This window comes from Penicillium coprophilum (genome assembly GCF_028826855.1).
Source record: "Penicillium coprophilum strain IBT 35676 chromosome Unknown utg000004l_segment0_segment0, whole genome shotgun sequence".
Taxonomy (NCBI): domain Eukaryota; kingdom Fungi; phylum Ascomycota; class Eurotiomycetes; order Eurotiales; family Aspergillaceae; genus Penicillium; species Penicillium coprophilum.
In genome coordinates, this window is record NW_026622723.1 from 6,055,582 (window position 1) to 6,080,182 (window position 24,601).

At 47.4% G+C, this 24,601-nt stretch overlaps 13 protein-coding genes across 13 annotated transcripts; 7 read left to right on the plus strand and 6 right to left on the minus strand.

Moving 5' to 3' along the window:
- Positions 1-344: 344 nt before the first annotated feature.
- On the minus strand, positions 345-2,100 carry N7500_006711 (Major facilitator superfamily domain general substrate transporter; the record flags this gene model as incomplete). Its single annotated transcript, XM_056677855.1, has 4 exons — positions 345-1,348; positions 1,399-1,467; positions 1,517-1,757; positions 1,813-2,100. The coding sequence occupies 4 exons, from the start codon at positions 2,098-2,100 to the stop codon at positions 345-347; spliced, it is 1,602 nt and encodes a 533-aa protein (XP_056532855.1).
- Positions 2,101-4,750: 2,650 nt separating this feature from the next.
- On the minus strand, positions 4,751-4,973 carry N7500_006712 (uncharacterized protein; the record flags this gene model as incomplete). Its single annotated transcript, XM_056677856.1, has 2 exons — positions 4,751-4,874; positions 4,915-4,973. 2 exons carry the CDS (start codon positions 4,971-4,973, stop codon positions 4,751-4,753), a joined length of 183 nt encoding a protein of 60 aa, XP_056532856.1.
- Positions 4,974-6,229: 1,256 nt separating this feature from the next.
- N7500_006713 (RidA family protein) lies at positions 6,230-6,730 on the plus strand (the record flags this gene model as incomplete). Its single annotated transcript, XM_056677857.1, has 2 exons — positions 6,230-6,341; positions 6,408-6,730. The coding sequence occupies 2 exons, from the start codon at positions 6,230-6,232 to the stop codon at positions 6,728-6,730; spliced, it is 435 nt and encodes a 144-aa protein (XP_056532857.1).
- A 119-nt stretch (positions 6,731-6,849) lies between these two features.
- N7500_006714 (uncharacterized protein) lies at positions 6,850-7,810 on the minus strand (the record flags this gene model as incomplete). Its single annotated transcript, XM_056677858.1, has 3 exons — positions 6,850-7,025; positions 7,084-7,417; positions 7,472-7,810. The coding sequence occupies 3 exons, from the start codon at positions 7,808-7,810 to the stop codon at positions 6,850-6,852; spliced, it is 849 nt and encodes a 282-aa protein (XP_056532858.1).
- Positions 7,811-7,980: 170 nt separating this feature from the next.
- N7500_006715 (1-(5-phosphoribosyl)-5- ((5-phosphoribosylamino)methylideneamino)imidazole-4-carboxamide isomerase HIS6) lies at positions 7,981-8,968 on the plus strand (the record flags this gene model as incomplete). Its single annotated transcript, XM_056677859.1, has 3 exons — positions 7,981-8,280; positions 8,442-8,628; positions 8,685-8,968. 3 exons carry the CDS (start codon positions 7,981-7,983, stop codon positions 8,966-8,968), a joined length of 771 nt encoding a protein of 256 aa, XP_056532859.1.
- Positions 8,969-9,260: 292 nt separating this feature from the next.
- N7500_006716 (uncharacterized protein) lies at positions 9,261-9,787 on the plus strand (the record flags this gene model as incomplete). Its single annotated transcript, XM_056677860.1, has 3 exons — positions 9,261-9,298; positions 9,369-9,426; positions 9,530-9,787. 3 exons carry the CDS (start codon positions 9,261-9,263, stop codon positions 9,785-9,787), a joined length of 354 nt encoding a protein of 117 aa, XP_056532860.1.
- Positions 9,788-10,336: 549 nt separating this feature from the next.
- Positions 10,337-12,120, minus strand: N7500_006717 (Elongator subunit ELP3; the record flags this gene model as incomplete). The annotated part of the gene is made up of 2 exons (XM_056677861.1): positions 10,337-11,760; positions 11,817-12,120. 2 exons carry the CDS (start codon positions 12,118-12,120, stop codon positions 10,337-10,339), a joined length of 1,728 nt encoding a protein of 575 aa, XP_056532861.1.
- A 266-nt stretch (positions 12,121-12,386) lies between these two features.
- N7500_006718 (succinate--CoA ligase (GDP-forming) subunit alpha) lies at positions 12,387-13,733 on the plus strand (the record flags this gene model as incomplete). Its single annotated transcript, XM_056677862.1, has 8 exons — positions 12,387-12,547; positions 12,613-12,641; positions 12,692-12,818; positions 12,874-12,936; positions 13,000-13,025; positions 13,080-13,162; positions 13,234-13,593; positions 13,635-13,733. 8 exons carry the CDS (start codon positions 12,387-12,389, stop codon positions 13,731-13,733), a joined length of 948 nt encoding a protein of 315 aa, XP_056532862.1.
- Positions 13,734-15,637: 1,904 nt separating this feature from the next.
- Positions 15,638-16,909, plus strand: N7500_006719 (uncharacterized protein; the record flags this gene model as incomplete). The annotated part of the gene is made up of 4 exons (XM_056677863.1): positions 15,638-16,029; positions 16,088-16,340; positions 16,407-16,686; positions 16,749-16,909. 4 exons carry the CDS (start codon positions 15,638-15,640, stop codon positions 16,907-16,909), a joined length of 1,086 nt encoding a protein of 361 aa, XP_056532863.1.
- Positions 16,910-17,322: 413 nt separating this feature from the next.
- On the minus strand, positions 17,323-18,009 carry N7500_006720 (putative isochorismatase family hydrolase; the record flags this gene model as incomplete). Its single annotated transcript, XM_056677864.1, has 1 exon — positions 17,323-18,009. The coding sequence occupies one exon, from the start codon at positions 18,007-18,009 to the stop codon at positions 17,323-17,325; it is 687 nt and encodes a 228-aa protein (XP_056532864.1).
- Positions 18,010-19,516: 1,507 nt separating this feature from the next.
- Positions 19,517-20,419, plus strand: N7500_006721 (uncharacterized protein; the record flags this gene model as incomplete). Its single annotated transcript, XM_056677865.1, has 1 exon — positions 19,517-20,419. One exon carries the CDS (start codon positions 19,517-19,519, stop codon positions 20,417-20,419), a length of 903 nt encoding a protein of 300 aa, XP_056532865.1.
- Positions 20,420-21,877: 1,458 nt separating this feature from the next.
- On the minus strand, positions 21,878-22,258 carry N7500_006722 (uncharacterized protein; the record flags this gene model as incomplete). The annotated part of the gene is made up of 1 exon (XM_056677866.1): positions 21,878-22,258. One exon carries the CDS (start codon positions 22,256-22,258, stop codon positions 21,878-21,880), a length of 381 nt encoding a protein of 126 aa, XP_056532866.1.
- A 1,766-nt stretch (positions 22,259-24,024) lies between these two features.
- N7500_006723 (uncharacterized protein) lies at positions 24,025-24,559 on the plus strand (the record flags this gene model as incomplete). Its single annotated transcript, XM_056677867.1, has 2 exons — positions 24,025-24,065; positions 24,175-24,559. 2 exons carry the CDS (start codon positions 24,025-24,027, stop codon positions 24,557-24,559), a joined length of 426 nt encoding a protein of 141 aa, XP_056532867.1.
- Between the last annotated feature and the right edge of the window lie 42 nt (positions 24,560-24,601).

The following is a 24,601-nucleotide window of genomic DNA, read 5'->3' on the forward strand; positions in this document are numbered from 1 at the left end:
TGGCTACGGATCACGAAAGCGGCCATGTGGAACTTCGACTTGCCGTGTTACGGGTCTAGGCGATATAGACATACGAGCAGAAGAAACCTTGTAAAATATGCCGAAAACAAAAGACTACCTGATAGTAGCTGTAATATTCAATGCTTGTCGAAATATGTGCAACGAAACAAAAAATCAAAATCATTGCCAAAAGTGTGGATGAGAAGTGAAACCATATTGATATAAGCACCGCTTTTTTTCTGAGAAGCCAAACAAAACTCGTCAAGTCGTGATAGGCTTTCGTGCCCCGGTATGTATTTTGCCCCCCTTATATTGCCAATTCCTTCATCTCTGATCGTCTTCTTTCAGACCGAGTTTGCCTTCTCTAGGACACGCTTTTGGCGCTCAACACGCCATCCATATCCCCACTTCATCTCAACCATGAGAAGAGGGACCATCGCAATCGTAATGCCAGCAAGCATGAGAAATGCAAAATCGGCAGTCAGAGCATCAATGATAGGCTGAACAGCCGCAACACCAGCAGCGCCAATCAAACATCTCATCAAGTTGTTGACTGCTGTTGCGCTAGCGCTAGCACCAGGGTACAAGTCAATAACGAGGGCGCTATTAATGGTGAAGATAGCAGTGGAGCCATAGGCGATGATAAACTGCAAAATAATTGGCACTGCAAGGTGTGTGCGGAGGGACACGCCGTAGACAGCGACACAGACAATGAAGATAGTCGTGATCCACCAAGTGTTGCGCATGCGGGCGTACTCAATGGGGAAGTCAGGGTGGCTCTTTGAGTTGATACGAGTCTCGATGGGGAGGTTGTGCTGCTGGCAGTATTCGCGTTCGGTCCGCTTGTGGTTGAAGTCCATCAAGTATCCAATTGTGTAGGAGCCGGTCATGCATCCAAAACCATTTCCGAGGAAGGTCAGGCCGACTTCCAATGAATTCAGACCGTATTTTTCTTCGAAGAGGGCGGATGTGGAGGAAGTCACCATTGACCAAACTGTGTATACCATGCTGCCGAACAACAGGGTAATGAAGACATCCTTCTCAGCTAAGAAGGTGAGGGGTGCTAACACAGTCTTGAATGTCACCTTAACCTTCTTCCCGGAGGGTGCTGTGCCTTCTTGTACATCCTTCTGTCCACGGATGGAGTAGATGAAGGGCTTGTGGATGCCTTTGAGGGCAACAGTGCCGTTTCCAGCGATGGATCGAAGTGTTTCGGGGAGGAAGATCAGGATAGAGAGAAGACTGATTCCGGATGCAATCGCCAAAAACCAGAAGATAGATCGGAATCCTAGGTACTGAGATAGTATTCCTCCGAATACTGGTCCAACTCCCTGGCCCAACATGCGGACTGGATAATGTTAGCCTAGAACGTAGTATATCCGAGCCTCGATTTCTTACCACCACCGAAAATTCCAATCAGACTACCTCGCTCGGCTGAAGTAGTAATATCACCAACAACACCAGCACCTGGGCAAGTTAGTTAAGGCACAATATATGGACGGTTGAAATACTATACCAATTGAAATAGTGGCTGCACTTCCGGCAGCCTGCAATGCTCGGAATGCCATTAGCTCAGCATAGTTGGTAGAGACAGCCAAAGCAATATTCGAAATGATGTAGACAGCAAATGTGCCAATGAAAATCACACGACGACCCAACACATCTGAGAAAGAACCCCAAAAGCTCGGGGCGAGACCTTGAACAATCATGTATATCGTGATGGTTAAAGTAGCTAGAGTCATTGAGACGTTGAGTTCCTGTGGTGTTGACATTAGAAAGAACAGACAACATATATTGTTCGAGTTCACCAACCTCTGCAACGTCTGTAAGCGCAGGGAAGTAGATGTTTGAAGATAGCGGCGAGAAGATGGCGGCCAGGGAGACGATGATGACCATCAACAACTTGCGAGAGCGAGGGAACACATGATATGGCGGTAATACCGGGACTTGGCTTTCAAGATTGATTGTCTCTGCTGGTGTTGATGGTACAGAGAGATCTTTCTCATCCCGAGGCGAGAGATTAGGGCTTGAGCTAATCGACTTTTCAGTGACCTCAGGGCTCCTGAGAGTCTCTGTTGAGCTGAACTGGGACAAAGTCATGATGAAAAATTATTGTAGAATATGAAGACAAGTCTCCATACATCAGCAGACACAAAGTATTGACAAAAGAAGAGGAATTATAGTTTCATTCGGCCCAGATTGCTTGAGATATCTAAGAAGATCAACGATGGAATGGACGCACCCTTTTGTATTTCAACTCCAGTAATAAACCCCTATAGCGCCTATTCAAAAAATACGAACAAAATATTAAGCAGGCCCATGCATCTGAGAGTCAACTAAACGTGCTCCACAGTGGGTTCGACCAGGGGGATCACTATACCTACATACTATCCCCTTGATGGTAGAGAGTGACCCGGATAAGACAAATCTGGTAAAACCGAGGTCGCTCAATTCGATACGTTAGGGCCACGATCAGCACTTGGAATACTCAAAGTTCTATACAGAATTCGAACAATTTACAGAATGGCTTATCTCTCTGGTGCGGGCTGGCTGGGCGTTTATTGTGTGATCTCTACGCCGAGAAGGCTGACCTCTATCCAGGGAATGCATATTTTTGGGCTCCTCATAAGTGATTCAGGACCTAGTTGATTATGTATGAACAGTGATGGCATCTAATCTGGTAGGACAGATGCCAAATACCCACCCTAGGGTTCCTTCTGGTCTCCATACACGCGTGTACAATGAAGTCGATCTGCGCAGCATATGCAGCACACAGGTCCGGTTTCACCCTTGAGAATCACAATCGGAGAAAAGATGTCGAGGAAATATGTTCGACACCTGCATAAGCTCGCTCGGCCTAGTTCCGCAGCATCTTTGTGTCCTAAAGGTCCCGAAAGTCTACAGGATCAGGGATGTGTGATAAGCTGGTTAACCAATCCACTGATAGTTTCTAATCCATGTCTTGCCAAAGCGGATACGCATTTCAATTTTAGGGAAAGGAAAGCTGAAGTCAGATTTTTGTTTCAGAGTCTCACCTTCTCCACGTGTGAATATCAGCCATTGTAATACCTGTCCGTCAAGCAAATGCCAAGCTTCGTCGTTTTTCCTGGTCAATATTGATCCCGAGGAGATTATTGGACAGGATATACCATTAGCTTACGTGTGCGTTCCCCCTTGGTAGATCTGTATAGGGGATTTTGGCCCTTGCTGCTTATAAGTCATCAATCGGGACCCGCAAAGGGGGGACTTGGTGCTCAATACTCCATACAGGGTTTGGCATCACACCCACTGACTATGACTATGCAGGATTATCCCAGAAAAGTACTACCCGCAGGACATTTACCAATGGAGCTACACTGCCAGGTATAGATAGGAGAAGAAATATGCCTAAGACTTTCTCTCGGGACAAAGTTTGCGCTAGAAAGGAGATGATCGACAGATTGAACGGCTTCTATGGAGTACAACGTACGTAGGTACTACTAGATACATCTGTACTATATACTATGCACAAATGGTGCCAATTTTTATGTCGATCAGACCCACAAGACGCCCCCCTGTGCAAAAATGAATATTCCCTTATATCTTGTTAGAACATACGGAGTACATTTAATCTTTATATCTGACTCCACTGATGCGCCACGCGCAACACCCCTAAAATTTCTAGCGGAGCCGCCAAGATCTCGTCATCGTCTACGATTGATCAGTAGCTTGCACATCGCTTCGGAATTGAGCGTCGACTTGATACTTTCGGGATGTATGTCTATCTCAGATCCATCCTACAGCTCGGTTAAGGCTGTCCAGGGCTATTTCCTTATAAGGCTGATACCTTGCCTGTGGAAATTGATAGACATCAGTTATGATGCCCAATGCCAAGATTCTAATCGCACAGCAAGAAGGGTCTCGTATCAACCTAACCGCCACACCCAGAGGATGCCGATCCTCGGGTACCCGATACTGTCCCCGTTACGGAGGGGTGCACGTTAGTTGGTCTCATTCGTAGATTGGTCCGACATCACAACCCGATGAAGATGCGATATCCCCACTTGTAGACAAAATAGGTGTCTAGACCCCTCGGATAGAGCAGGGTCCCGGCTTTGATTTCCAAGCTTCCCGGGTCGTATCATCCATATTGTGTGCTGAACTGGGTCTTGGGTGAACTTCGGCCAAATCCATTGTTATGATAGACTTTCGGACGTAGCTGGATCTGGCAAGGTACACATGTACGTTGTAAGGAGGATCTTCCTGAAGAATATCCAAATCTGCTCGGTACATAGATCTTGGCCCCACAGTCGCAACGGAGTTGAGAAGCGTGTGTGTTGGCTAATAAAACAATGAATCTATACAATGAATACATGCCTAGAAACTTGATGTGATTGAGCTAGACGTGCTCCAGTTTCTGGATGTAATCAATTCTATCACATTCTTCGACCCCATCTCTAGCGCCGCCCATGCCTCAACACCAAATTTTCTTTTTTATCTGTTTCTGTACACAATTAAAATATATCTTACGTATTCTCTCAGATTTTCTTGAAACAATAGTTTCTATCCACTTTGGCTTTCACATCTGGTAGATCAATAGATCCCCCTGACAGGTAGGATAATCCCCATTTGAAACACAGTCTGTGGAGTGATAATATGGATTGTATGGAGTCTCCGTAGCAATAATGGCAAAGAAAGCAAAGATTATCATTTCAAATCTGACGGTGTTACGAACACACGAGGCTATGTCTGATCTATCTGGCCTGGTGCTTCAATAAACAAGCGCATTGACCAGGGGATTTGCAGATCCGATGAAGCCCCTGGCTTTCTCGACGGACTCTGCCAAAGGAACTTTAAGCAGACAAGGAACATAACATGAAGAATTCCAGAGAGTTCTGTGAAGAATATAGAACTAGTATACAAAAAAGATCATACCCTAGCATGCCATCATCGCATGAAACGATGTCCTTCAAATCCACCAAACCGCCGATCATTTTTTCATTCTCTAGATTGGCTTACTCTCTCTGACACAAACGTTGAAAGCGCCCCTCAAAATCAAAGTCTCGCCCCCTCATTTCCGCGCTGCCCAGTGGGATAGAATCGCTTGGCACCATGTCGAGGGGCCCAGAACAAAAATCGAGATGGGACCCTGTGGACCGACACGCGGTTTCCCGAGTGCATATCCCGAGGGTCGGCCCTTCAGGGCCCCCTCGGAATCCCTTTGATCGTCGAGATATGGAGCCCTCGTGTGTGTCCGGTGGTTCCGTGAGTTGTTCGGAAATTATATAGCGCTGTGGTGTGTGTGGAGATGCATATCTCACGATAATGATCGGGCGAGCGGTTGAGGCGAAGTATATCATATTGCACTACTTTTCATATCTTACACTGAAGGAATTAAGTTTCCGCCTGCAGGCGTCTTTCTCTCGTGCAAGTCTGACTTGCTGGCCTCGTTTGACCAAAGCCTTGAGATCTTGGCGTCGCAAAAGTGAGTACTTGGCGCTGAACTTGGCGCTGCACCTCTCGGCGTATTTACAAACTTTAGCATGAATTGAGAATTTGGCCTTCATCTAGGTAAAACAGGCTATTCTACGGGTCTCTTCAAGAACAATATCTTTCTGCATGTGTATATCTCCGAGGCATGGTGACATCGGCATTGAGAGTAGTCCAATTATTCGCAAACTCGATGCGAGATGGGAGTATAGAACTAGCATGGTCTAAACATCCAACTAAATAGAGAGTACAGTTTATACATAGTGTATAGCAATGATAACCTGTGTGTAATTTGATCTCTGTCCTCGGTGATCCACTTTGTGTGCGCCAAACTCAACGCACGACAGAATTATAAATCAACCTTGGGGGCTTAGTTAAAAGTTGAGTTGGAACAATAATCCACGCTATATCTATACTCACCTAATACGGATATAGTAGCCACCGTACATCTGCCGTTATAAAATCGATCAGACCCACGAGCTCTTTATCTTTAACATCACTGTTGGAGGTTGCAAGCAAATTGTTAGATTTACGGGATTTGCTGGATGTTGCAACGTCTCACTTAGTCTCTCATTGTATAAAAAGACATGACGTATGTTGTCCGGCAGAATGTATAATCCGCCTAAAAGCTCCAGTGGAAGAATATTTAACAAGCATGTCCATTCATTTATCATCTCAATTAAGCGTTACAGATTTTCTTCATACGCATTCTCAAAAATATACAGATCGTGAAGCGGTTCAGTATCTCTATCGATTGAATATGTCGCACCTACAGTACTTCAGCTACGACGGCTGGGGCCAGAAATCAAAGCGAGACTTCTATTACAGCCAAGCCGTGCGTATTGGCGATCGTATCGAATGCGCAGGCCAAGGTAGGTTCACAAGTCCCGAGATGTCGCTTTCCGCATAAACAGATCGTACTGATACATCGTAAATAGGCGGTTGGGACCCGCAAACCTTTGTGATCCATCGAGAGTTCAATGCGCAGATCGACCAAGCTTTCGCTAATGTGGACCTGAACCTGAAAAATGCTGGAGGAAAAGGATGGGAGCAGGTATTTCGGGTGAACTCGTACCACGTCCCGATCAATGACGAGGCCCTGGAGGCGATGGTGCGCAATTTCAAGAAATGGATGCCAAATCACCAGCCTATTTGGACGTGTGTTGGGGTGACGAGACTTGGCGAGGATGATATGCGGGTTGAGATTGAAGTTGTAGCTCATGACCCGCGAGAGACCAAGATCGAAGCGGACATGGCGTGAGATGCATGTATAGATCGTGAACTCATATAATGCTGTGGTGAAGTAACATGGGTAGGCAGTGCCACAAGAAGCATATTAGCCTAAGAATGGGAGTAGACCCTGCCTCAGATATCATGATCTTAGCGTTTGTCGCCTCTGCCACCACCACGGCCACCACGGCCACCTCTTGTTTTGCCCTTTCCTCTCCCGCCCATCATCCGGCGTCCTGACGCCTGGACGCGAGCAATATCGTCCTTGTTCAGATTCAGTGTGCCTCCTGAGAACTTGCCCACAGAGGCTCCTGAAACACCGCGCTCTCTTCGCCCGTTATTGCTCGATTTCTTGACCTTGTTAGGGTTTTTCGAGGATGATACCGTTCTCCTTGGCTTCCTGGCGACGTCTCTCTTCCTTTGACTCGGCCTTAGCCTTGATTCCTCGTCGGTGTGCAGTAGGCATTTTATTTTGCGCATAGAGTGAAGTTTTAGCCCCAAGGGATTGCATGCGCATGTCCAAAGCCTTCAAACGGTTCTTTCCAGTGGGAGCAAGATCGTCAGCGGAGTCGAGAAGGTGTGACTCCTTGAGTAGTCTTTGCAATGCAAGATCGTGTTTGAGGTTCGCAGATTCGTGAGCGTCTTCCTCTTCTTCTTTTTTGGAAGTAGGCTCTGGCTCGGTGCTCGGCTTATCTAAGTTGGACAACAGTTTTCCGCTCTACAGCCCTTAATGTAAGTATCGACTTTCAATAGATTGGAGCCTAGCACATACCTTAAACGCTTTCCAAGTCTTCTTGTCCATTCGGTCTTCTGGTGCCGCGTAAGCGTCCGTGTGTTCGACCACCTCAACTTGGTTACTCTCGTCACTGATATCGGACATCCCATCCCAATCACCTTCTGATTCCGACAGATCAGAGTCATCGCCGATCTCGCTTTCTTCTTCTTCATGATTCGTAGATTTGGCGGTAGGGCCTGGCAAATCGAGTGGCTCGAATTGTGCTTCGAATAATCTGCGGAACACGTCCTGCGCATTGTCCACTGGAGGAGGGCTGTCTTCCTTGGCCTTGGGCTTAGAAACCACAGTGGTTTCTCTCTTTCGTTTCACAACCATGGTGAATGTGCTGTCAGTCAAATAATTCTAAAATCGAATATTTGTGTCTCGGCCCAAAAGTTTTTTGGACTTAGCTTTTAATCACGTGCGATAAGATGATAAGCCACCCCTCGACTCACCCGCGGACACAGCGTCGCTGAATCAACTTGTTTTCCAATTCGCCGGAGAGAATGACTAAGTTTAGGCCGTGCATTGACCTGCACTCAGGGCAGGTCAAGCAGATTGTGGGTGGCACGCTCAGCCAGGTGGCCGCAGACCTGAAGACCAACTACGTATCCAAGTTGCCGGCCAGCCACTATGCGGGATTGTATCAGAAGCACGATTTGCGCGGCGGGCATGTCGTGAAGCTTGGACCAGGCAATGAAGAGGCAGCCCAGGAGGCATTGAAGACCTGGCCGGGTGGGCTGCAAGTGGCCGGAGGTATCACCGATAAGAATGCGCAATATTGGATCGATCAGGGTGCAGACAAGGTAAGCACCTGGACACCAGATGAGATTATCATTTCTTCGCTTGGCATTGCGCTTGACCGAGATTCCCATGATATCTATCCTTCTACTTCAAGTCCCTGTTTTCGTGTGCTTTGCCATAGCAAAAGTTAGATGACGCTAATCATATGGAATGCGGGCAATAGGTGATCATTACTTCATTCCTCTTCCCTGGAGGCAAGTTCTCGCTCGAGCGGCTTGAGTCGGTCCTTTCTGCTCTGGGTGGCGACAAGTCAAAGCTGGTCTTGGATCTGAGCTGCCGCAGAAAAGACGATACTTGGTTCGTTGCAATGGACCGCTGGCAAACCATCACAGAGATGGAGATCAACCAAGGTATGTTCTGCCCGTGCTGAAGCTAGGTTGATTGTTGGCTCACTGACGCTATGTAGAATCGATCTCAATGCTGGAACCATATTGCGCCGAGTTCCTAATCCACGCTGCAGACGTAGAGGGCCTGCAACAAGGCGTCGATGAGGAACTTGTTTCAAGATTGGCTGAATGGTGTACTATTCCCGTGACCTACGCAGGAGGCGCACGCCATTTACAAGATCTAGAAAATGTCCACACGAGTAGCAAGGGAAGAGTGGACTTGACAATTGGCAGCGCGCTAGATATATTTGGCGGCTCTGGAGTGACGTTCGATGAATGTATCGAATGGAACAGAACACATTAAAATTAGAACATAAATGAAAAGGAATAGATCATATTAAAGAAAATCATGAGTTTAATAGTATTTCATTTTCATACTTCAAAGACACAAAACACGAGGAGAGCGAGTCACAGATGTGTCTGGGCATGTCCCAAAGCGGCTTAGGGGCATTGGCATCAATTGAAGGTCCGCCCGTCTCCGTATGTCAACCTTGGAAGTCTTCAACCTCAACCCTCTGTATTTGCCGATTTGCGATCTTGTTCTCAAACAACCTATCTCGTGATAAATAACTCTTACCTACCATCCAACTGCCAATATGAAGCCCGTTGTTTCCGCCTTGAACGCCTGGTCTTGGTACGCTCCCCCATCCCAAACAGCATCCATCGGAAAGTCCTATCGCTCTAACATCTCGCGCCTCGAACAGTGTCATTATCTCCGTCTTCGCAATCGTCATCCTCTCAGTTCTCGGCTCGCTATACAGCGTACGTGCCCCCGACTTCGACAAACCCATCAACCCCAAACACCCATTGTCATAGACCTACGTAATATGGGGCTCTGCCGCTAACACGAAGTTCCGCAACATAGAGCAATAACCACGCATACACGGGATCAAAAGACGAACCTGAAGATGGTCCTGCCGTCGCCGCTTCCATTTACACCGCTGTGATCGTCTACGCTGTACGTCATAACCCCTCCCTGAGCTCCGATGGGGTCGTCACACGAGAAAGGAATTGGTTACTGACAATGCGCTTTTTTGGCTCACAGGGCTTCTTCGTTTTCTGCGGTTTCCAAGCTTATCTTCACATGCGAGACAGCAGGGGAGGTGCTATATCTCTCCATTGAAACTACTCTAGTCCCTTTCCTTCGATGCCTTGACGACACCTTCTATCTGTCGATTTTCAATCTTTGAGCTTATATCTCGGGGTTTCTTGAGTGCAATACGGTGGTTTAGATTTGATGCGTTGGGGGTGACTCGAGGCCGAGAAAACCAGTTCAGATTTCTCGGGTACGCATCACCCATGTCTACTCTATGCAACCCGGATTCACCTATGTTACGGGCAGGTTCGGACTAAACTTGAAAGGCGTTAGCGGGCTGGTTTCCCGGTCTCCTTTGCTAGACTACACAGATGGCCGACTTGCGACTTGTACATAGAGCGCTCATGATTATTACCAGCTCTTTCATTTTTTGGTCCATTGTATGCACTTAAAGACAAAATTTGGTATAGACATTCAATCATTTGTCCTTCGATGAGAAGAAAATCAAGTTTTGTGAGACCGCCAACGCCAGTGAATGCAGAATCAGATACCGAGTATCAGTTGGACACCTGGTTTCTTTTTTTGTTGTGTTTTTGTTTTTGATTTTGCTTTTTTTTTTTCTCGTTTTTCAGGATGTTACTCCTCATCCTCCCACGGGTCCAACATCTTGGACATGTAAGGACCATCAAGGAAGTATCCGAGACGAGCATAGTAGCTACGCACGCCCACGCCGGAGATAACACTAATCTTGCGACTACCGTGCTCCTCGCGGGCAATACGCTCCGCCTCCTCCATCAACAAAGTTCCAAAGCCACGGTGCTGGAACTTGCGGGCATCACGTCCGTGAAGCGGCACGGCAGAACCGTAGACGTGAAGCTCACGAACAATACTGGTCTGCTGGCCGGTGAACTCAGGACGGAAAGTGTGAGTCTCACTACACTTGCGCAGACGAAGCAAACCAATAAGAATATCCTGCTTCGGGTCTTCGTATGCCAAGAAAGTCTCCCAGCCGCCATTGGCAGTATAGTCACGACGGATCAACTCAATCTGCGATGGACGGATCTTGTTCTTGACTTCATTGATACCGACTTCTCGCGTGCGGACATCACGGCAGGTTGTACCAAAGTCCTTCATACGCGCCAACGCCAGCTCGCGCAGGTTTCCGTTCTCCACACCGGAGGTAACAAGAGGCATAGGGATATCGCGCTGGACTCGGTAGATACGGGTCCATGGGGGAACTAGAGCGAGAATTCGTGCGACAAGGTCGATAAGTGCGTTGGGTGTGTAGTTCTTGTACCGACCGGTGCGCCACAGTTCGTAGAGACCAGTGCCTCTGATGACAAGTGTAGGGTAGAGTTTGAGACCGTCAGTACGGAAGTTGGGGTTCTCGAAGTACTCCTGGAACTGGAATAGATCGCGCTCCATTCCAACGTTTGGCAAATCGGGCATCATGTGGCTAACAACCTTGAAACCGGCATCCTTGGCAAGCTTGAAGGTCTCAGCTACGGCTGCTACGGTGTGGCCGCGATTGGTGTCTCGTGCGACATCCTCGTACAGACTCTGCACACCAATTTCCAACCGCGTGCAGCCGTAGCGAAGCATGCTGCTCAGATGTGTATCCAGACAGTAATCTGGCCGTGTTTCGATTGTGATACCCACACACTTCACGTTGCTCATTTCGCCCGCCAGAACAGCCTCGTCAACATTGTCCGTTTGGTATCCGCTCAGCGCATTGTGAAGCTGGGAGATGAAAGTGTCTCGGTAGTCTTCCGGCAGTGACATGAAGGTTCCGCCCATGATAATGTATTCCACCTTGTCCACGCTGTGACCGAGAGCTTTGATCTGATCCACACGTCCTCGCGCCTGCTCAAACGGATCGTAGCGAGCGCGGATCGCTCGCATCGAGGTCGGTTCATATCCAGTGTATGATTGAGTTGAATATTCAAAGTCGGAGTCGGGGCCACCAGGGCAATAGACACAGATGTTACCGGTGTACGCGATGTGGGGGCACCGATGAGGTTTGCACATAACCGCCACCACGGCGATACCAGAGGAGGTTCCTATGAACAAGGTTAGCAACCATCCATTAATACCCGCTTGGAATATGTCAACGTACGGATCGGCTTGGCAATCAGCTTTGGCAGAATATATTTCTTGTAGTGCTCAGGTACTGCCGCGATAATGGCTGTCAATGGTGGCGAGCTGGACAGGCTGTGCTTCTTTGAAAAGGTGGCCCGCAACTTGTTGAGATTGAGATCCTTCTTGGGCTTGGTCGAATCCCTATGCGACTCGTAATCCTGAATGAGAGCATTTGCAATATCAGAACATGCTCGCATGAATCGCTCATTCTCCGGGACGTTCTTTGCGTTCTTCTTGGCGGCCCTTTTGATTTCTTGCGAGGTCATAGTCATGGTAGCCATGACGAAGAGATTAACACCGCGCTTAGGCGGGGAACTCAACCAAAATCGACGAGTTGCTTGTTTAGTGGGGGTGAGGTTGATTAGATAGAAAAATGTGGTCACCGAGGCCTGCGCCCGAAGTGAGTTCCGCTTAAGTAAAATAATTATCCCGAGCGAAAACTCCCGGGTACGCATCCCGAACACCTGCCCTTTATCCCCGTCCTTTTCTTCCCCTTTACCTCCATATACCCTCACCTCTCCCCTCAAAACATACATATCTTGCAGCAATGCAGGCCTTCCGCCGTAACACCCTCTCGGCCCTTCGTAATGTCGGTGCCACCCAGCGTCGGACTCAGGCCACCTCTGCCTACAGCGAGACCTTGAACAACCTCAAGATCAACAAAGATACCCGTGTTCTCTTCCAGGGCTTCACTGGAAAGCAGGGAACGTAAGTGCAGCCATTGCGCTCTTATTATCGCACGCGCGTGATGCTGACTTTTGACCTCGACATAGCTTCCACGCTGAGCAGGCCATCGCCTATGGTAAATGTTTATTTTGTGATCGCATCCAAACAATAGCTTACACAGGACAGGCACAAATGTCGTCGGTGGTACCAACCCCAAGAAGGCTGGCACCATGCACCTTGACCGTCCCGTTTTCGCCAACGTTAGCGATGCCGTGAAGGAGACTGGTGCCACAGCTTCTGCCATCTTCGTTCCGTATGATAACCTTTCCTTTCGAGTTATCAACAAACTAATGCTAATTGCAATATAGTCCTCCCCTTGCCGCTGCCGGTATCGAGGAGGCCATCGCCGCTGAGATAGGTCTCGTTGTTTGGTACGTGTCAAATGGAGCTCCCCCCTGGTAAACAACTCTATCTGACAGCTTGTCATTGAACAGCATTACCGAGGGTATCCCTCAACACGGTACGGATCGATCAACCATCAATTGAGGCGCGCGAACTGATTGATTTTATACAGACATGGTCCGCATCACCGATATCCTCAAGACTCAGAACAAGACTCGCCTGATCGGTCCTAACTGCCCCGGTATCATCGCTCCCGTAAGCTACCACCCCCGACTTTCTACAATCATCCGAGCCGCAACAATCACTCACACAAATCTCAATTTTAGGGTCAATGCAAGATCGGTATCATGCCTGGCTTCATCCACAAGCGCGGCCGTGTTGGTATCGTGTCCCGTTCCGGTACCCTGACCTACGAGGCTGTCAACCAGACCACCCTCGCTGGCCTCGGTCAGTCCCTCGTCGTCGGTATCGGCGGTGACCCATTCTCCGGCACCAACTTCATTGACTGCCTCAAGGTCTTCCTCGAGGACCCCGAGACCGACGGTATCATCATGATCGGTGAGATTGGTGGTTCCGCCGAGGAGGATGCCGCCGAGTTCCTCAAGGCCAACAACATCCACAACAAGCCTGCCGTCTCCTTCATTGCTGGTATCTCCGCTCCCCCGGCCGCCGCATGGGTCACGCCGGTGCCATCGTCAGTGGTGGTAAGGGTGGTGCTGATTCCAAGATCGCTGCTCTCACCGATGCTGGTGTCATTGTTGAGCGCAGCCCTGCTTCCCTCGGCAAGACCCTTCTTGCTGAGTTCGTCAAGCGTGACCTTGTTTAGATTTCCCGCTCCTTCTGATGCATTGCGTGTCTTGTCCTGGTTTTGAAGCCAGGAATCCGAGGTATATGTGCCATTTTATATCATGGGGTTTTTATGGGCTGTTCCTTCTCGACTGCTCCTGTATTCTGTTTCTCGTTTGTGTTAGAGATCCTTGAAGTAATCATGCTCGTGTAATTATCACCGTGTGCTGCTGGTGTAGAGTAGATGGTAGAAATATGGAAATACATGGAAACCAACCTTTTGAAGTCCACAAAGCAGGCTCCTTGAGCGGTCCCTATCCAATATCAACCGATCTGCAAAGGTGTAATTTCATCGGCAGTAACAGACGAGAAGCAAAATCCGAAAGGCGAGGGGGGAGGTTTATACTCGCACGTGGGGACGTTGCGCCTTCCACAGAAAGAACATTGGAATTGCACAAGAGTGGAAGGTGCGATGCCTCGCCACGACAGAAGTACTTCCCACAGTGATACTTGATCTTAGTCTGTGGTCTGGGAAAAGAATGGACTACTCAACACGCAGTATGTGGCTTGCGTCTGGGCTATCAATTCGGGTACAGGTCTTTCCTACTCCTGAATCCATTCTTGAACCGAAGTTTGAGCACAGCAAAGACTTGAGTATTTAGGAAACTGGATGCGTCCCCGAGTAAACATTGCGAGTGATTCATTCATTGAGCTAACTAATGGGACAATAGTAGAATGAAGACGTTCTGAGATCGAACACAACCATGGGAAGAAAACGGGAGGCTCTTGACGCTTGTCCTGCCTAACTATTACCGAGAGGTACAAAAGTGTTTTGTTGAACTGAACTGAGCAATCCATACTTTCTTGGTAATGTGGCGTTCTGGTCTGCGAGAATGAAACTTGTGTCTTTGGTTCCTTCCTTTCGAGGATGAATATCTTCAAATGGTATTTCAATGCGTCCATGGTCTGTTTGCCTAGTTTGGACTAGGATATCTAACGATCTTCATCTTCTCTGAAGGAGAGAGAAACGGATTTGTGTGTCGAGGAGCGTATCGCATCCTATTTGAGTTTTCTACGACCATGTACTGTGACTGACATCGCGGCTTTCACCTGCCCATTCACCTGCCCATTGGATCGGCATAACCAGAAACTTGACAGGAGGCAAGGATGACTTTCGAAGTCATATGCTGGAGTATTCAGGTGGATGGCTGTCAGTATATAGCATAAGCTTCAGGGGTCAAGAGGACAAGACGAGCCCATGGGTATCCCATCACCATATATAGCAAAAGAAGGAGTGCTGCAATTGAGCTTGCTGCTATAAATTGACTTCATGCATACCTTCCATCTCAGTCTTACTTGTTGTTTGTCATTATCCAGCCTTTATTCACTTCAGTCTCACTTACACCCTACAATAAGATCCATCTTTCTTCACTGGATTCTCGTCTGATTGTTACAGTCCTTTGGCTCTATCTCTTTTTTCCTGGTGATATCATATATCGACGGTTTACCAATGAGGCAACACATGCATGGACAGTTTGTATACTGTTTCTGTTTAGGATAGATATCGTTATGCTTTTCAAAAACTGTAAAAAGCGTTGGCCTCATTACCCTCTGGTAGGAATAGGAATCGGAGCACGTAAAACTCTGTGTCGTCTACCGTGGCTCTCTGTTCCGACATTTCAACTAAATTTTCTATTGAATATAGGCTCACAGTCTAGCAGAAGACAGCCCATTACCCTATTTAGGACCGGAAGCACTCTTTTCAGTTGAATAATAAGCTTCATAGATCAGAATCAGCCTGGTCTAGACATAGTTGATACTGTATTAGAAGTCGGAGCAGAACCAGAATTTGATCGTTGAGCAACATAAGAGAGCCCCCGTTGTCCACGCCTTCGCGCTTTTTTCTTCCTTCTTCATACTTCTTGATCCCCAGGTGGTTTCACAATGTGCCCTACACCACCCTGGATTTGGCTCTTCCAGCAGAAAGAGCACAGACTCCGACTGCTCCACAGAGAGCTTTGTCGCTTGGAACCTGGTTATATGTCAAACCAGTACACAGACATTGATATCCACCCGATGGATTTCTGGACTGGGGACACCGACTCATCCCTCATCCAATTCTTCACACCCGACACCGACACCACCTTCAAACTCGCCAACACTGCACTCGACCCCGAAGACCCCCTGGACGACCCGTTCACGTGGGCTCGGGAGATGAAGGATGACCAAGACTTCATCCCCAAAGAGATGCATCATCAACTCCACCGGGCATTCTCGAATTACCTCCGCAAATCCCCAGGCGGCAACAAACCCCCCATTTTCTGGAAGCTGGCCTCGTAAGTCTAATTCCCAATAGAGAGAAAGTAAAGCAAAACTAAAATTCGAGAAACATAGCATGGGGGATGAGGATGGCCTCTTCAACAGCAACGACCGGCACGGCTTCACCATTGAAAGGGGAGCCATAAGTGCCGATGGAAAGACCGCTCACCAACTTGTCGTCATGAAAAGTGACGACTGCTACCATGACATCCTCCCCTCAGTTGGAGAACTCATTGTGCTTGTTCGATGGATGCTAAGTGGATTCAAAAACCACAAGCACCAATTCGGCAGGTACCACCGACATGAGCGTTCCCAACTTGAATTCCCGGTAAGTCCAAATACTCCTCCAGATTCATTCACTTCTATAGAATATGATTGACTGATTGCTATGTAGACAATGATTATTTCCTTCCTCCCCGACGCTCGAGTTCGAGTTTTGCATGGGTATTACGACAACGGCCGACTCAAAGTGGCCTATACCCAAGCACTCAACTTCGATGCGGACGACTACGTCGAAAAGATGGATGTCCTTCTCCAATGGGCATGGCCATTCACCGAGGGGGATACCACCAAGCCCATCCCTCTTCCAATGATCGAGGACGATGAAGAGGATGAGTGGGATGAGTGGGAGAAGTGGGAGCTACGATATAGGGAGGACTACGAAGAGGAGGGGAGTGAATCAGAAGAGGGGGCTGACAGCACTGAGGTTAAAAAAATCTCAGTGGCTGCAAATCAGAATTCGACGAGGATGATGAGAACGATGGGGAAAACAAGGACCCCATCGAGGAGTGGAGGGACGAGTTCATGATGTCTGTGGACATCAAAAGGAAAATCATCGAGAAGTTGAACGAGAAGATGGGGAGTATGAGAAAGGAAGAGTTGCGAGAGTTGACCTGAGCCTAAAGGCGAGGGGGCTGGAATCCAGAGGCGCCCTGGGATCTGGTCTATCCTTGTCCACGGCAAGGGCAACTATGTTCATATGTAGTGGCAACCCGCCACACAGTTCTGTATTATTTTGTTTATCTACAACACGCATGTATCCTACATAAATGCATGACGAGAATGAGAGAGACAGTCCGTGTTTCTGTAGTCTGACTTGTAGTCGTTGTGATATGATAGAATTAGAGGTAGCAAGTTGAACTGTACGGAGAAGCGATATCTATATCGAATTCAAACATCGGACTCCCTTTGGATTCAAGCATTAAGAATATAATGAGAACAGAAGTTGGATTAAATTTGAATACACATAAATTGGTGCTTTCAAAGTGTAAAATACCCATATCACAATTCATATAGAATACACCATCACGCTATTTTGAAATCTTGCTCAAGGTCCCAATAACCTCCTCTGTAGAGAATACATCCGCAAACTCACCATCGAGGCTAGCGACAGAAACCTTATGAACAGTCTCCGAATCAATTCCACCCTTTCCAAACGTAGCGGTGGCATCCTCGACAAGCACAATACGCCCCTTCTCAATTTGCACATCATTTTCATGAGTCCCATCAGACCTCAACCGAACGGGCCCATTCCCAAGATACCGATCCACAACCCCCAGATTCGCCGCCATTCGCACAGTAGTTGAAACACAATGATCAGTCGTCAACCCAGCAATGATGAGCTGACGAAAGCCCTTTTCCCGCAAATGCGCTTCAAGTTCAGTTCCGATGAAAGAAGAATTGACACTTTTCCAAAAGATGGCCTCCGACCCATCTGAGGCTGGGGTGGCAAAGTCTAGAGGACGGATACCCCCAGGGTTGGATGGGTGGAGTGGAGATCCCGGGGTTGTGGAGGAATGAAAAATGTGGATCACCTCGAGCGGCGTTTGGGACGAGGATCTCGCGACTCGGAATGCGGAGAGAAGTGCTTGGATGTTGGTTTCATAGTTCGGGTTGGACCGTGTGGTGCCCCAGTGGGATATTGTCTTTGGATCACAGAAGGCCGATTGGTTGTCTATGAGGATCAAAGCTGTGGGAACAGTAAATTCCAATGCCATTTTGTCAATTTGGGCTTCCAATTGTCGAATTACTGCTTATGTGGGCACTTCGAGATGTTGATAAAATTCAATCTTGCAAAGTTTTTATATGGCTCTGGAGTCAAGTGTGGCTGTTCCGTGACTCACCCAGCTCACTAATCAACTCTCAATCAGAATTAACTTCAAAATTTGATAGCTTCATATTTTGAGTAGGTAGTAGATATTTTCTCATTATAGCCCAGACGACTTAGTTTTCCAGCTTCTAGCCTCTTGGCCCCTTTTCGAAGAATAAACTTCAGAAATAAATATTGGCTTTCCAAGGGGGTTTCGCCTGTTGCTTTCCTAAATGCGTCTCAGAACTTGGATTGGTCACATACTATGTACCCTAGACAACTTTCGCAGCCTATATCTACAATCAATCGCTGACCATTTTGACATCATATCTTTATCGCATTGAACTTAGGCTTTTGACCTGAGCCTTGCCACAGAGGTTGGTAAGCAATAGGCGACGCTAAGCATGCTCTCTACTTACCTTCGGGGCTATCCAATACCCCTAGGCCGTTGTCAGTCGAACCCCGCCAGGTCGATATATCAAAGTTCCAGTGCTGTCAATAGACTGGCTACCCTCAACCCGCCAATGTTTCAGACACCTTCCCAAGGTGCCACCGCAGTGAGATCTTTGTGTAGAGATGTGCAGATCTTCCTCATTAGGCTCAATTATAAGAAGTGCGGTCGTAGGTTTATTGAAACTTCCCGAAAAAGCAACTCCGGGGCTTATTCTCGCAGGTGGTGAAGTTGTGTCCCAAGTATTACCTATTCAGGAAATGTGAAAAACTTGGGGTCGCAACTTAACTCCCCTGATTCATGGTATATTAATATCAGATACCCTGGAGATCCTAATGGTAGGTTTATTGTGGTAACATGGTAGGCGAAAAAAGTCCGTGGTGTTTGACTAAACTATCTCAAACATAGTTCTGGACTGTGCCGTGATCCATACGGGAAATATCACAGGTACTATCTACGTAGTTTTGACTCATAGCTAAACCGTTCTTTCAAATTGAATTTTTCTTGAGAGTCAAATTCCATTCATATCCCTGAGGTCAGCGTTTATTAGCATAGCACGGTGTACTATGGCTACCAAGTTTCCCTCGAAGTTTTTCACTTACACAATCCACGAGACATCATGCGTCTTACTGAAGCCAAGTCCGCACCTCAGGATCCCAGTGTCCCTCAACTGGGCGCATTTATAAAGCTTTCGCTTGAACTTCGTTGGATAATATGGGACTATGTCTTCGATGGCATACAAGCAGCCCCATTTGCCTTGGCTATTATGCGTTGCAGTCGCCACCTCTAACAAGAGATATGGTACCATCTTTTTGATTAATTTGAACACGAATTTCGAGTTTCGGATGGGCTAGGATTCAACTTCACTATCAAGCAAAGGCGCAGCCAGGGATGGGAATTGAAGAATACCCAAGCCGTTCGCAGCAGTCTTTGCAATTTTCCTTGGGCAAAAGTCGGGGGCAAAATGTTTGTCAACATATTACCCCCTCCTCAACGAGATCCTGGTCAAATTGTGCAAATTTGGCAGAAAGTCAATCAACTCGTCAACATTTTACAGACAATGCCTTCTGCTCCTTCAGTTTGGGTGAGCCTACTGGGTGATTGGTCAAGTGGTAAGATACCGCAAGTGAGTGTCACTTACACCAACGGATACAATGGATATCGCCCCGATCATGATATTGCGATTGTGCCTTTCACATGCCTTTCAGATTGGCATTATCGAATACCGCCTTCCTACTCCGCTACGATAGCGAACGAACGACAGTTGACCAAGAGGTCGCTTCTATTCAAATATGGAAAGGATTCTGTCTTAGAAGAGTGCCAGTGGGGCTGTGTTAGGGCCCCCGATGTCAACATCGTCCACGACTGGCTCACGGATACCCGGATCTTTCTTGATCGCAGACTCGATGACATTCCTGGTAAAACGGCTGGGGCTCTTCGGCTGGAACGATTCCAAACCTGGTTCCAAGATAGCTGGGCATCAAAATACGAAACACAATTCATCTCAGATCTTCAGAAACACCAGAGCACTGTTCTAAAACATGATCGCGGCTTACTAGGGGCCAGAAGAAGACACAAGTTGTTGATCATGCTTCATCATATCTACCATGCCTCGCAGGACGACCCACATAAAGTGGAGGCTGCTTTGAATGAAATGACTCCTCGAGTCTACGAGAAGTGGGATCCTCAATTCTGGTCAGAGTGTTGGGGAGATGGTATGCCTAGGCTCAGCTTCCGGTTGGTCGAGGGTAGGTTGGACTGGCAATATTGGTATCGTGTGTACTGGTCTTATCGGAAATTCACGGTTTTTGGGATGATTTTACGCGGAGCAAGCTCCACAACTGTCACCATTCGCGACGCAGAATGAAGTGCTGGATATTGTTAGTAGAAAGTTAGCTGGTCTCACCACGTAAGATTCTTCGCACTCGCTAATCACTTTCTGTCGCCCTTTCTGTTTCTGCGATGACGGGAGAAGGGAAAGGTATCGTAGTTGTATCTTCATTGTAAGGCGGAAGACAGAGGCCGCACAAGCGACTTTGCTTGTCTCTATTGATACATACGAATATTTCTTCGGCGTAAACTTACTGGGGTGCTTGGGGGAAATTCTATCCAATCCATAGCCCTGTACGTAGCCCTATGCAACATATTGCTACTGTCGCTACAGCAATAGCGACATGCTGCTAGGCACGAACGTTCCCCGAGAAATCGAGAACAATGGGGTCTTTTTGCATTTGCGTCTGTTGACAATTGTGTTGAGGACGACACATCTTTTCGGAGGGGACCACACGTTACCCAAACTAGCAAGGCAGATATAAAAAGCCACAGACAGTGACAACTAACCACGAGAGCACGTGCCTGAGAAGAGTCACATGAGAGCCCCGACAGCCGCATTTTCTCAGTACCTACAGAGTATGGATTAATTCGATGGCATATGCATCTTTCTTTCCATCTCCCGTAATACTACGGTGACTCTATATTGTAGGTAGTCCAAGGGTAGAAATGATATCATACATGTCAACAACTTACCGTGAACATGATAGGGCCGGCTAGTCGGACTCACCTGAATGATGTCAATTTGATGGATCATGCGCCATATCAGATTTTCCTTTGCGTTGCCTGGCCCACCGCTTGTTTTCAGTGTGAATCCTCTAACTTGGATCCGATTTTTGCCCGCGCTCTATGACTTTTTCGTCTTGGTTTGCCCCCTGCTGATCACTAAATTCTCGGGAGCATAACTATTCCGAAATATGACATAAATCAACCCGGCCCGGGGTCACTGACCATCACCTGATCATTAGATAATCACTCAAGCCGGCCCGGCGTGTGGCGTGTGTATGGCTGAGATGCCCTGTTTTAGATAGAATCTATAGAACATTCGCTGGCTTGGCATTTGGACAGCCGAGACGTCGAGGCGGATCAGCGGATCAATTCCGCAATGTTGGAAAATTATTGCGCGCAAAGTCACTTATACCAGATGAAGTTGCATGCGTATAACTAACTATGCAGATAAGTGTCTGAACACAAGCGTTAAAATCACGGTAGATATTCAAAGTATACCAACTTTTATCAGTTACCTTGATATGTACCTATTGTACTTGGATACGAGAAGTTTTGGCTCTTTACTGATATTACTGATATGTAGGTACCCAAATGGTCTTCATTTTGGCTTTATTGCCACGACTCTTCAATGCTATTAGATATATATGAACTTTTTACTCAAGATCTTAGCGTCACCCTGACAGGCAACGATCGAGTATCAACACTTGATAAATTGAACAATGCTCGCTATTTCCAACAGAAAAACCCAAAAGAAAATGCATCAGTTTCAAGGCCATTGGTTCAATTCCATGCCACGAGCCTTGAACTTGGAGACCATGAAACCGGGACTGCAATTTGACTCCCAATCCTCATCGAACCCTGAGTTGGGGTTGTGTGGGTTGAACGGTTGCTTCATGGAAAGACCACGAGGAGTCTCGTCGAGGCTTGGTGATTCGGCATCGCTGTCACCACATGAACATGTTACTGTTGTTCTGCTGCCTGGGGTTGTGCAGGGGCAAGAGCCCAAGGTGCGATTGCATGGGACGCATTTGTAGTATGCGCGACTGCCGGCATCATTGGAGCTTGAGGTTGTGGATACGCGGACTCCGGGGAGACCACATTGGTCGCATTTGCGGCCTTGGGAGGTAGGGCTGAATTGGAGTGTCATGGTGAAAGAGGGTTGACTCTGGGTCATTGACTTGGGAGTGGTATCAGTGACTGTCAGGTAGAAAGGGGACATCTGGAGTACTCACATGATGCTAGAGTGTTCTAGGATGAAGTATCTGAGATAGACTAGAGATGGTCTGAGGTAGTAATCGAAGAATGGATGAGATGATGATGTTCTGGATAGTCCGGGGAACTTCTCCCTTTTATAAAGATTTTGCGGGGGATACCCACGGGTAGATCATTATAACGCCATCTGGGCCACTTCTGAGTCTGGTGAAAATGAGGTGAAAACTTTGAACCAACCAACATCGTGATCCTTGTTGAAATCACGTAAAAAATCACTCAAACCATGGAAATCTAGACTCGAATTGTATCATCAAACGTAAGGAACGACCGAATCAGGTTAGACCCTCCCCGAAGCAAACCGAAGTTTTAGGTAATATCCCGCAAATGGATCAAGTGACCCCTTGGCGCGTGGTTACGTTGCTTGTCGCTGATTGGGTCGTGCTATTTACAGAAATTGCAAATGAAGTCATTGCCACAGCCTTGACTCATCAGTCATCCAATTCGTTGCTCGGCCCGGAGGTTCCCCGCATTATGTTGCCATTGAGGATTTCCCAACAAACGCAACAAACACCATCAACCACATGATTTGAAAAATTTCCCCCTATTCATAGAAGTCAAGACGCCATCGCACTAAGGGCGAGCTTGGCGAGCCATTGGCCAGTAGAATCTGGGTAAACGCGCTCGTGAGATTTGTCGCAAAAACAGCCAAGACTATCGAATCAGAGACTTCTTTGTGGCAAGTCATAGTTCGGAGACAAATGACGATGTATCAACCCCTTCTTCGAATCAAAACACTACCCGGGTCCCAACATTCGGCAGGACCGGTTGGCATGCATTATTCGCAACTCGGGAAAATTGTGCCGCGGCCTTGAATCCGGTATAATTATATCATCTTGTGGAGAATGGCTCTATCTCACAACAATTCAATATGTCTATATTCGTAGAAATGATGCCATATTGGTATACAACATTGTATATAGACGAGATAGAACAGCCAAAACTCCACATGGCCGAAAGCGGTAATCAATGGCTGAATCTGATAGATCCGTTAGATCAGATGGCGGTTACTCTACTAAAGCCGTTACATCCATAAATACAATAAACAGATTACCCGAGTTGCCTAAGTAGAACGGTCATATGCGATGGGAAGAGGTACATCCATGCCCGACGTCCACCACCTGGCCCGTCCCTTGATTGGATCGGTAGCTTAGTCATAGCTAGGTACCTCCAGGTACCATCTGCAATCCTTGCCTGGACCCTTGACCGCGTCACAATAGTTCACCGACTCTAATGACAAAGTGCTCTGAGCCCCTTCTTTTCGTTTCCTATTCTCTGCAATACTAAACTTCTAGATTAGAGTAGTTGACCTCTTCCAGTCGGCAAGTCTGAGTTCCAATACTTACAACTTCCCTCCATGCTCCCCCGGTCACATGGATGCCAAACGAGCAAAGCGTAAAATCTTACCCTATTCGGTCTTCTCAAACAAGTTCCACTTTTCAAGCGCTCCACTTTATCGACTCGTGACACTCACAATGACTAGTCTACTAACGTCATGGCAAGCAGAGGAGCTATGTGAGTTCACATTGTTGAAAGCTTATGCTGCTGACCAGTGTTGGGATCTTTCACAGGAACAAAGCGTTAAATTTTCATCCATCGCGTCTGGCTCCGACCATTTTACAATGAAGATCTGGGACTGGTAATATGGCGAACTGGAAACAACGCGCAAAGGACATACAAGGGCAGTATGCGATATTGATTATGGCGAAACATCCAGTGGAGTTCTCCTAGCTTCCTGCAGCTCTGATCTACCATCAAGTTATGGAATACCACAGATGGTTATCGAAATTTTAGGACGCTACAAGGTCACGAACATATTGTCAGCGCTGTTCGTTTTATTCCGTCTGGGGGTCTTTTGGCTAGTGCAGACAAGGACGAGAGTGTGAGATTATGGAATGTCGCCAATGGTTACTGCGTTACAGCTATACAAGGGCATACTGGGTGGGTGGGTGCTATCTCTCCATCTTTAGACAGGCAGTTCCTTCTGTCTACTGGAGATGATAGGACTGTTCGGCTTCCCAGTATATCTACTAGTCAAGCAGAATATAAGTTCACAGCGATCGGCCACGAAGATCCTACTACGTGCTGTGCAGTTGCCCCAGTGGCATCCTTTCGATATCTCACATCATCAATAGGAACTAAAAGGTCAATCACGGCAGTTGAGATCATAGCGACTTGATCACGCGATTGAACCATTAAGATATGGAACTCTCGTGGAGCT